This window comes from Eretmochelys imbricata, chromosome 16 (assembly GCF_965152235.1).
Source record: "Eretmochelys imbricata isolate rEreImb1 chromosome 16, rEreImb1.hap1, whole genome shotgun sequence".
NCBI classification, from domain to species: Eukaryota; Metazoa; Chordata; order Testudines; family Cheloniidae; genus Eretmochelys; species Eretmochelys imbricata.
This window is the reverse complement of record NC_135587.1, coordinates 9,146,275-9,158,367: the sequence shown is the minus strand read 5'-3', so window position 1 is coordinate 9,158,367 and position 12,093 is coordinate 9,146,275. Positions and strand designations below refer to the sequence as shown.

The 12,093-nt window shown below is 42.7% G+C and overlaps 1 protein-coding gene across 1 annotated transcript in view; it reads right to left on the bottom strand.

Annotated features, from left to right (window-relative positions):
- CACNA1B (calcium voltage-gated channel subunit alpha1 B) overlaps window positions 1-12,093 on the bottom strand; it is a 475,550-nt gene that overhangs the window by 57,280 nt on the left and 406,177 nt on the right. Inside the window, exons 36-38 of the mRNA XM_077835554.1 lie at window positions 10,264-10,380; window positions 5,661-5,726; window positions 4,968-5,059 (exon numbers count right to left, since the gene is read on the bottom strand). Of these exons, the coding sequence (XP_077691680.1) occupies window positions 4,968-5,059; window positions 5,661-5,726; window positions 10,264-10,380 (275 nt within the window). The remainder of the gene's footprint in view (window positions 1-4,967; window positions 5,060-5,660; window positions 5,727-10,263; window positions 10,381-12,093) is intronic.

The window sequence follows — 12,093 nt, the reverse complement described above, 5'->3', positions numbered from 1 at the left end:
TGAAAATAGATTAATTGAAGTCAGTCAGGTACAAAGGAAAAACGTAATCAAAAAAGATTAACCCCCCCACCCCAAGTCCAACAGCTCTGCCTTGATGGTGGCTGAAAATCAACAAAAACAGACTCTTCTGTCTTAATCTATCATTTTAGGTGGATGCATCAGAATATTGTGGCCTAGCACTCTGACACAGATGCACTTTTCTTATGAAAGTCTCCTGGGTTTTTCTTTAACCTCTTCCCTCCTCTCTCTTTCCTTAGGTTATATATGGCAGCAGTTCCTGTAGTAAGAAACAGATGTAAATAGAACCTTAAATTTTCCCAAAGTGACTCCCAACTGTTACACGCTATTTAAAAATAAATAAATTCACCAATCCCAGAGGGACTGAGCCAAATGTATCTTCTCCCATAGCAGTGGTCACTTCTTGTCTCTTTTCCGAGCATTCTTCCATCAGATGACTGAAACTTAGCTTGTATGTAATGTAATTGCTGCCATGTTGGTCCCAGGATATTAGACAAGGTGGGTGAGGTAATATATTTTATTGGACCAACTTCTGTTGGTGAGAGAGACAGGCTTTTTGAACCACACAGATCTGAAGAGCTCTGTGTGTCTCAAAAAGCTTGGCTCTCTCACCAACAGAAGTTGGTTCAATAAAATATATTACCTCACCCACCTTGCTTCTGACACTTAGTTTCACAGATTCCTAGATTATAAAGCCAGACGGTACCATTATGATAATCTAGTCTGACTTCCTGTATATCACAGGCCAGAGAACTTCACCCAATAATTGATGCATCAAGTCCATAACTTCTGCCAGGGGGCCCGATTCCCCATCTTATGTAGCTGTTTACATCTGTGCAAAGTGGGCGTAAAGTGCTGCGGCTCTGAAGTCCTAACATATTTGTTATTCCATTTTTTTTCCCCCCTAAACTTTATAAACTCCAGTGAACCCCAATGCTGGTGAACGTTGCTGGACTGGCAGCCTTGGGTGCTGAAGCCCTGTGTTTAACCATAGGACATTACAGCATGGACAGTGAAAACCTCCCACACAGTACCCGACTCATGTGCTTTGACCCTGATCCTGGGGCCTGATCCTTTGACCTTTGATCCTGATCCTTGATTCCTCAGGCAAGTCAGAGTAGCCACGAGACTTCTCTAAGTTGAGCAAGATGCAACTGGGGATCATCAGAGTCAGGCCCCAGACCTTTGTGTACCCTTCCACAGTGAAGTCAGCTCTAGGCCATTCAGGAATTCCCCCCTTTCTAGGAGTATCCTCAGCTGGCTGGTTAAACTAGCCTTTCAGTCCCCAGTGCTGCTGCGGCTGCAAAAAAAAGGGCCTTACCAGGAGCCAGGATCTGGCTTGAAGGATCCAGGGGCAAGATTGAAAAAACCTGATTTTATTACAATTAATAACATAAGAACGGCCATACTGGATCTAACCAAAGATCCATCTAGTCCAGTATCCTGTCTTCTGACAGTGGCCAGTGCCAGGTGTCCCAGAGGGAATGAACAGGTAATCATCAAGTGATCCATCCCCTGTCGCCCATTCCCATCTTCTGGCAAACAGAGGCAAGGGATACCATCCCTGCCCATCCTGACTAATAGCCATTGATGGACCTATCCTCCCTGAATTTATCTAGTTCTTTTTTGAAACCTGTTATAGTCTTGACCTTCACAACATCCTCTCGCAAGGAGTTCCACAGGTTGACTGTGTGTTGTGTGAAAAAATACGTCCTTTTGTTTGTTTTAAACCTGCTACCTATAAATTTCATTTGGTGACCCCTAGTTCTTGTGTTATGAGAAGGAGCAAATAACACTTCCTTATTTACTTTCTCCACACCAGTCATGATTTTATACACCTTTATCATATCTCCATTTAGTCGTCTTTTTTCCAGTCTAACAAGTCCCAGTCTTATTAATCTCTCCTCATATGGCAGACGCTCCTTACTCCTAATCATTTTTGTTGCCCTTTTCTGAACCTTTTCCGATTCCAATATATCTTTTTGAGATGGGGCGACCACATTTGCAAGCAGTATTCAAGATGTGGGCGTACCATGGATTTATATAGAGGCAATGTGATATTTTCTATCTTATTATCTACCCCATTCTTAATGATTCCCAACATTCTGTTTGCTTTTTTGACTGCCGCTGCACATTGAGTGGATGTTTTCAGAGAACTATTCACAATGACTCCAAGATCTCTTTCTTGAGTGGTAACAGCTAATTTAGACCCCAGCATTTTATATGTATAGTTGGGATTATGTTTTCCAATGCACATTACTTTGCATTTATTAACATTGAATTTCATCTGCCATTCACCCAGTTTTGAGAAATCCTTTTGTACGTCTTCACAGTCTGCCTGGGACTTAAGTATAATGAGTAGTTTTTTTTTATCATCTGCAAATTTTTCCACCTCACTGTTTACCTCTTTTCCCCGCTCATTTATGAAAATGTTGAATAGAACTGGGCCCGGTACAGACCCCTGGGGGACTCCACTATTTACCTCTCTCCATTCTGAAAACTGACCATTTATTCCTACCCTTTTTTTTTCTATCTTTTAACTAGTCACCAATCCATGAGAGGGCCTTCCTTCTTATCCCATGACTGCTTACTTTGCTTAATAGCCTTTGGTGAGGAACCTTGTTGAAGGCTTTCTGAAAATCTAAATACACTATAACTACTGGATCCCCCTTGTCCACATGCTTGTTGACCCCCTCAGAGAATTCTAGTAGATTGGTGAGGCATGATTTCCCTTTACAAAAACCATGTTGACTCTTCCCCAACAAATTATGTTCATCTATATGTCTGACAATTTTGTTCTTTACAAGTTTCAACCAGTTTTCCCGGTACTGAAGTTAGGCTTACCGGGGTCACCTCTGGAGCCCTTTTTAAAAATTGGTGTCACATTAGCTATCCTCCAGTCATTTGGTATGGAAGATGATTTAAATGATAAGTTACAGACTACAGTTAGCAGCCCTGCAATTTCACATTTGAGTTCCTTCAGACCTCTTGGGTGAATGCCATTTGGTCCTGGTGATTTATTATTGTTTAGTTTATAAATTTGTTCCAAAATCTCCTTTAATGACACCTCAGTCTGGGGGCAGTTCCTCAGATTTGTCACCTAAAAAGAATGGCTCAAGTTTGGGGCTCTCCCTCACATCCTCAACAATGAAAACTGATGCAAAGAATTAATTTAGTTTCTCTGCAATGCCCTTATCGTCCTTGACTGCTCCTTTAGCATCTTGATCATGCAGTGGCCCCACTGGTTATTCAGCAGGCTTCCTGCTTCTGTTGTACTTAAAAAGAATGTTTGCTATTACTTTTTGAGTCTTTGGCTAGCTGTTCTTCAAATTCTTTTTTGGCCTTCCTCGTTATATTTTTACACTTCGTTTGCCAGAGTTTATGTTCCTTTCTATTTTCCTCATTAGGATTTAACTTCCACTTCTTAAAGGATGCCTTTTTGCCTCTCACTGATTCTTTTACTTTGTTGTTTAGCCATGGTGGCTCTTTTTTGGTTCTCTTACTATGTTTTTTAACTTGGGGTATACATTTAAATGGAGCTCTATTATGGTGTCTTTAAAAAGTTTCCATGCAGCTTGCAGGGATTTCACTTTTGGCACTGTACCTTTTAATTTCTGTTTAACTAACGTCCTCATTTTTGTGTAGTTTCCCTTTCTGAAATTAAATGCTACAGTGTTGGGCCACTGTGGTGTTTTCCCTGCCACAGGGATGTTAAATTTAATTGTATTATGGTCACTATTACCAAGTGGTCCAGCTATATTCACCTCTTGGACCTGATCCTGTGCTCCATTTAGGACTAAATCAAGAACTGCCTCTCTTCTTGTGGGTTCCAGGACTAGCTGCTCCAAGAAGCCGTCATTTAAGGTGTCAAGAAACTTTATCTCTGCATCCCATCCTGAGGTGATATGTACCCAGTCAACATGGGGACAGTTGAAATTCCCCATTATTATTGAGTTTTTTATTTTAATAGCCTCTCTAATCTCCCTGAGCGTTTCAGAGTCACTATCACCATCCTGGTCAGGTGGTCAGTAATATATCCCTACTGCTATATTATTATTCAAGCATGGAATTACTATCCATAGAGATTCTATGGTACAGTTTGGCTCATTTTAAGATTTTTACTTCATTTGATTCTATGCTTTCTTTCACATATAGTACCAGTCTCCCAGAAATTAAGAGATTAATTTCAACCAGATTATTTTAAACTGCATGAGCAAACCAGAGTGAGCTAATTTCATGTCTGTCTGGCTGTACACACACTCCATTAATCAAGATCCTTAGCAGAATATCCAGTTACAAGCATTACATCATCAGAATCAAGTTTCATTGGCTGACCAAAGCCTGAGCCCCTGATATTGGTGCTAGCGGCTTGAGGAAGCAGGAGCCTTATGCAAAAACTAACCATTTCTTGTGCATAACATATAGCACACACCGATATCAGTGAAAGACTCACAATAAAAGGTGAAGCTCCCAAATATTGAGGGTTTTTTTTCCTTTTGTTAGAACCACAAAAAAGGCAACAGACGGTTGAAAATATTGCTACAATTCACTTAAAAATGGATTCCTTTTCCAACGCGAAGGAGCCCAAGTGGAAATGGATTCATTTTGAACCACAAGCAGTTTTGAAATATGAATTTTCAAGTTGCTCATGATGCAAAAATAACCATTACGTTGAATCTCTCAGAACAGCAAAATCCTAGTGGCATAAACTCACATGGAATGAAACAGCAATCTGTGTGCAAAGTCTGCTAGATACAGTTCCATCTGATGTGTACAGCTCTAATCATGAGGAACAGAAAATGGAGGGAGTTATGCTTCACTACAACTGCTGTGCTTGGAGGACTTATATAACTCAAATAACCTCAACAATTAAATTGGCACATGAAGACAGAAACTTATTTATTACTCATGTGGAAAGCCTACAAGTTTGTAGATTTAATTTTATTTACCTGAACAATAGCATCAGGGCTTGCAAGAAAGTTCTGAAGTTGTTGTGCCGATTAATTGAGGTATCATCATCTAGTGCAATGTTTCCAAATACCTGCAAAAGAAAACAAAAGCAATCAGGACCAAATGCAGCCTGGTGTAAGCTCCCCTGGGAATCTCTGGTCCCAAGTATGAGAGCGGCTCAGTGGGCATAACTGGGCATAAAGCAGATGTTAGAGAGGGTGGTAATGTAACTTGCATTGAGTCGACATTTAGCAGATGTGCAAAAGGGATGTCACATATACTGTGGAGGCAGGGGTGGAGCAGGAAAGATGTCAAACAGAAGAGAAGATGGCCTGGATGACAATGAAGCTGGCTGTCCCCAAAACTGATGGAACCAATTCAGCTTTAGCATAAGCAGGTGTAACTTTCATTGAGTTCAATCAGAGTTACTTCCACTTAACACCAGAGCTGCATTGGATCCCCAAGGAATACCAGATGGAAAAAACACTCATTTTGGACACCCAGGGCCCAATTTGTCAGTGCGTCTGAGTGCTGTTTGGCACAGGACCTTGGGGTGGGAGCAAAGGTGGCTTCTCTGCACCTCTCCTATTCTGGAGCCTGGTGAGCACTCTGAAATAGGCCCATAGCTTGTCTAATGCTCTGCGTCAGCATGGCAAATCTTAGATTTTTTGATATTGAAGCCAAAATGTTACCTGCATGCCAATAATGGCATAGATGAAGAAGAGCATCGCAATGAGGAGACACACATAAGGCAAGGCCTGTAGAAAAACCAACGGAGTCAGCATTAACAAAGCAGGGCCACAGATTAGCCAACAGTCTTTATTCATTATTGGTTAGCCTGGTGCTTCTTCACACTGTGTGTGGTTTCAGTGAGAGCACTAGCAAGAGAAACTGGAGCGGTTGCAGCACAAAGGAGACCTTCAGAAGATACACAGCTGGCAGCAGGTCTTGCCTTATTACAAACCATTAGGATTTTTTTATAGAGTTAGTTTCCCCCAGTGTTATATTGCATACATATCCTTGTGAGTAGACAGAACCTACCCAGAGAGGAAGCAACAACAGACTGCATGGTGCGTACTTTAGCTTAGTAATGACATACCTTGGCAGTTCTCAGGCAAAGTTACACAATGATAAAATAGCTATTTCTAAAAAAAAATTTTAAAAACTTAATCTGAGAAAAATACATCTACAAAGAAGCAAGCATTGGTTTTAATTGGGCAGAAAGTTACGCTGGAGGGAAAAAGAAAAGTTTCCCAAGTTTTAGTGATAAATCATTAAGGGCTAGACCATGACTCGGCCTAGATGCCCCCTCTGAGAGTTAGTATGAACCCAATCTGTGCAGGCCACCAGGACTTTGCATGTGGGTGAGCAGGTGCAATGTCCCTGCTCACTCCTCCCCCTGGAGCAGATGGGAGGGGAGGAGAATGGGTGGAGCTGCATCCCCTCAACAGGACAGCTAGCACCAGCATGGTGTGAGGGAAGAGAGACGCTGATAAGGGGGAGCTGTAGGTGCTCAGGATCAGGCTCTTCACTCCCCTGTGCCTATGTTTCCACCCACGTAAAAAATGGGGACAATAATATTGTTCTTCGGAGGGCTGGGCACTCAGACCACCTCATTGGAGCTGTGGGGCGTGATGATCCATTCAGGCTAAACGAGGGAACAATTAAATGCCCCTTTCTTTAGTGAGAGCTGAAACAAGGGAAAACCATCGCCCGAGGCCAGACTGTTAGGATATAGATATTCAGGCCTGCCTGTAAAGGCCTGTACTTTAAGAATTTAGGTGTATTCTTATCACTTGGCTAGTTAGAGGTATAAAAGAAAGAATCAAAATCACTGTCTGCCAATGTAAGGTCCTTCTCTTACTGTGACAGTCTGAGGCCCTGTTCTTAGGCTAAGGCCTTTGGCTAAGCAGCAGAGGCAGCCATAAGCTGGGAAGCGACCGGTCACATCCTCACATTCCAAACTAGTCACATTGAAAGAAGGTGCTATTGGGCTGTTAGGCACTATCAGGACAGGATTGTATTCCTGTCACCTCCAGAGAAAGGGAAGTGCCTAGAAAATGTAAAAGAAAACTTAGTTTGATAGCATCCTGTCTGGCAAGAACTCACTTATCAATACTGGGATGTGAAATCCTCACTTCTGTATTGTCTTGCCATTATAGTTCCCACTTTGCTATTGTTTGTCTGTATAATCTCTGTCTGGTTCTGTGATTGTTCCTGTCTGCTGTATAATTAATTTTGCTGGGTGTAAACTAATTAAGGTGGTGGGATATAATTGGTTACATAATCATGTTACAATATGTTAGGATTGGTTAGTTAAATTTTAGTAGAATGATTGGTTAAGGTATAGCTAAGAATATTACTATATAAATTAGGGGCAAACAGGAAGTAAGTTGGGATTCGGAAATAAGGAAAAGGAACTTGTATTTAAGCTTGCTGGAAGTTCACCCCAATAAACATCGAATTGTTTGCACCTTCGGACTTCGGGTATTGTTGCTCTCTGTTCATGTGAAAAGGACCAGGGAAGTGGGAGAGTGAAGGAATAAGCTCTCTAACACAGACCACATGCAGTCCTGGGCCATGCAGTCCAAGGAGTTTCCTGGGATTCCGGTAACAAATGCAGAGGTAGGAGACTGATTTGATTGCAGCCGTGGGTGAGAGAGAGAGAGAGGAGCAAGAGAAACACCTCAGAAGCACAGAGAAGGGAGCAAGGGAGCCTGACAGATTGCCAAGGAAGCACTTGTAGCATGACCCTGGGAAAGAGCTGAGAGAGAGGCCATTTGGGCTGAGTGCCAGCTGGAAAGAGGCTTGGAAACTGCAAGCAAAGAACCTATCTCCTGCTGTTTGATTCCTCCTGTGTTCAGGGAAACAGGCCTTCGTACGTTCCTTGTAAGTAAACAGGATCATACGAATGAATATACTTGACTCCATTGTCGATTTCTCCTCCCAATGGAAACAACCTGCAAGACCCCGAAAATCAGTGAACCACTTGGGCCAAAGGGGGTAACAATCCTTATCTGCCTCAGAGTGGAGTTGTGAGGACACGTTCATTCATGTCCGCAGTGCTTATTGAGACCCCCCAGATGGAAGTTGCTACAGAAGTGCAGTATATTATCAGCAGGCAGTGGACACACACTTTGGTTTCCAGGTCAAATCAATCAGTCTCGGATAGGGTCGTATATTAAGCAGAGTGCAGCTTCTCCATACACGGCCATCTCTCTTGCCCCCCAAATGTTTCGGGTCATCTGACTTTGTCCTGTATCATTACAGATGTTACTAGTGATCTTGCGACTATCCGGCTCTCTTAGAAGTCCAGCCAGAGTATTTGGCTCATGCAACTGCAACTCTCTCTCTCTCTCTCAAGACCAGGCCAGGTGACTTGCTCTGTCTGTGGCAGAGGTTGATCCATCCAGACCCAGTGTCTCCTGAGTCCCACTCTTGTATTTTAACTACAAGCCCGTCCCTTCCACCATTCTGTGAGCACCGGTTGATTTTGGAGGAGGCACATTCTCAGTCCAAGGGTGGGAGATGTTCTTGGTTAGTTTTAAACTGGCTGCTGTAGCTATGATAGACTAAAACCCTCCCCCACCCAGCTCATGGATTGAATCCTTAAGGAAAGTGCTATCAAACAAACGCCATGGGGTGTTTATTTTAAAGCATACCAGCCATCGCAATAGACTCTTTAATTACGTGGCCTGACACTTCGGTGAGAGCAGAAATGTTGAAGGTGTATTTGAAACCGCCAGCTTGCCTGCCCCACGGTTTCTCAAAGGACTTTAAATACAATCTCCTTGTAATGAACTCAAGAGCCAGCTCTCCAGGCTGCAGCCTGCACAGCCCCCTGCTGCCTTCCTTCTCACATGCACCACGAAGCGTAACGACACTATCCCCATCTCCATCCTCCGACACCTCCCCATTTATTTCCAAATCTAGTTAAAATGGCTCTCCTTGTTTTTAAATCCCACGGGGGCGGGAGGGGGGGCTCGCTCCAGCCTGCCTCGTAACCCTTCTCCTGCTCTCAGGTCCTCTCAACAATCCTTTCCCACTTCCCCAAGCCCTCTAGCAATGCCCTTCACCCTCTCTTGCTACTTTTGGAGGAAGTTTCTGCTATCGGGAACATCCTGCCTCACTGACTCCATCACATTCCAAACCGCAGTTAAAAACATGCTCCCTCTGGACTTCATTTTCCTTTTGCAGTTATTTGTGGATTAACTCTGTAAGGCATTTGCAGGGGGGCAGTTTGCATGGAAGGTCCTAGACAAAATAAACCTGTACTATTGTTCTCAGGGCAGCTCCTGCAGCACAAGCTTCCATGCAACGATCTAAAGCGTCAGCTGTAAGACCTCAAGCTAGAGGGAAGCTATATACACAGTAGAAAGCCTGACAGATGATACACAGAGCAGTACATCACACACTCTGCTATAACTCAGTGTACGCACCTAAGTCAGGGTGGGGGGAAATGCTGTTAGCTGCACGTGGATATGGGCTAATGGATAAGTCTGCCACGGATTCCCTGTATCTCTTGACATCTTTGTGCTTTACTTTCCCGACTATAAAAATGAGGATCATGACACCTTTCTTCCTTCGTAAAGCACTTTGAGTCCTTGGCTAACAGGAGAATGTAAGCTCTTTGGGGCATCTTTTACTTATGTGTTTGTATAGCACCTAGCACCATGAGGCTGGGGCCTCTACCACAGTAGAAACAATCAGTAATAATATATGCAAAATATTATGATTGCAGATGGCCTGGTGACTACACTGAGGCATCCCTATAGAATTTAGGAGAAAATGATAGCCTTCCTAGTCCACAGAATTTAATTAGAGCCCTTCTACAGAATTAAAATCAAAACAAGCCCCACTCATTCTCTACATTATATAGGTTTTTGGAAAGCCCTGCTACATTTTTGTAGGACCCTACTCTTTTTGCCGCTGTTAAATTCTAGAAGAGGTTTTGCAGCAGACAGAGCAGAAGACTGGAACGTTGCACTCCTGTGCTCTATTTCTGTGTCTGCAACTGACTCGCTTTGGGGCTGATTTTCCAAGGTGTTGAAGGTTTCCAGCAGGATCCACTGTTGTCAACGGATGTTAGGGATACTTAGTGCTTCTGAAAATCAGACCAAGGAGGACCTTCTTCAAGTTAATTACCCGTTTTACAGAAAGGTTATCAAAGAATTGCCTTCTAAGGATGCTGAAAAGCTTAGTTCTTTAGTATTTGATGTCCTCAGCTGGAAGATGCTACAGAAGTGCAAAGCATTAACTGATCCCGCTCTGCTCTCGAGCCTGGCTGCCACTCACCTTAAAAGACTGTACAAATGTCCAGAGCAGAATGCGGATGGTGTAACCCTGGCGAAGAAGTTTGATGAGTCTGGCTGCCCTGAAGAGCCTCAGGAAGCTGAGGTTGATGAAGTTGTCCTGTGGAAAGTAAAGGTTTTGTGTCCTTCAGAAATTAACGCGACTAGAAACCACAGCCCGCAAAAAAGAAATTAAAATTACCGGCTTCACGATCTAAGCAGCAAATCGGCCACCAGAAAACCTTCCAAAAGAAACATTCGTCAGTGCAGATCACTCCACATGCAGTAAGTCTGAGAAAACCCCTCTCTACAAAAGCCCCTCCCTCAGCTATTGGGTAAATAATAAAAAGAAAATTGCCCTTACACACTTTTCTTTGAATTCTTGTTTTCTTTATGCAAAGCAGGTTTTCCCAAACAGTTAAGGAAAGGTGATGGTGCATTATTATTATTTGCTATTGAGAGGGACTGTTTTGAAGTCTTGGGTGGGCTCATTTTATTTCTATTAGAGCGAATCCAATGTAAGCCAAGAGAGTCTATACCAGTGGCTACCATTAGCCTCTTCCATGACAAAGGAAGAGATCAGCCAATCCACTTTAAAGTGCCCTCCTTTTAGAAATATTTACACAACAGGTGATAGGACAGGATCCTTGCTGACAAGCATTGCTGGGACATGATCATTATCTTTAGAAGCGAGATCATTTGTAGACTAGAGTGACTTGAGAGAAGACTGAATGTTCAACAGCAGGGGTTGCCTGTAGGAGCCTGCTGACTTATTAATGATTCATAAATATCCCTTTTAAGGTGGATCAAATAAATGTCAGGGATTTTGATTTTCATTTGATTGTTTTGGTTGATTCTCCTCCTCCCTTTTCTTTTATTGACAAAAAATAGCTCATCTAACGAGCTAATCTAGAGGGGGGTCTTTCCAAAAGAAAACATGCAAAAGTTAAAATAGGAGGGCCGGGGGGGAATCTAAGTAGATTAAAAAAAAAATGTCCCCCTGCCTGCACTGATCCCAAATCTCATGAATGTGAAACTTTAACCACAAGAATTAATTTGACTAGATTAACTACATAAAATCTCACCTAGTATTAAGCGATGGAGGGGGTGACACAATCATAAGGAGGCCTTGTAGCTAAAGATGAGTCAGTATAGTCTTCCCCTTGTTCCATACCCCCACCCCACATCATCTTTTACCACAAGATACCTGCTCAGATTAAAGTGACTGAACGCTCTTGTTAATTTGGGTGCATAGCTCATGCTGAGTTTTTAGGCGTTTGTTTTATCTAGTAACTTATTTAAATGCCAGCTCAGCAATTGGGCCAATAGCGCTGCATTCCACCGATACCATCAACTGGTTCAAGAAATCAGTTTCAGACATGCACTTGTTTTGTGTTTAAAATGCAAGCAGCTCAGAGTTAGGCATATACTGTATGTCAGACTCAATCCTAAAATAAAGAGAAAAGAGAAAAGCACAGAGATGTTCAATGAAAGAGCGGACAACACACTCTACAACGGAAGGCAGCTCATGGCAGGCAAAACAGAAGCAAGGATTCTCCTGGGCTGCTCACGGTTAGCAAAACAGAGAGGATTTAAAGATTATTTCTTAAAACTATACTTTTCTGTAGGTTACTGTTCCTTCATAAAATACCAAGCAGAGCTCAGCTCAGCATTAAAGGCCATCTATGGACAGGAGTCAGATTCTGACTGTGGTTACAGCAATGTAAATATATCAGAACTTCACTGATTTAATCTAGTCTTCAATCTAAACACACACGGTCTAGGCTTTTGAGTGGTCAGTTGCATCTGTGCATAGTGGGGGTGAATATCACCA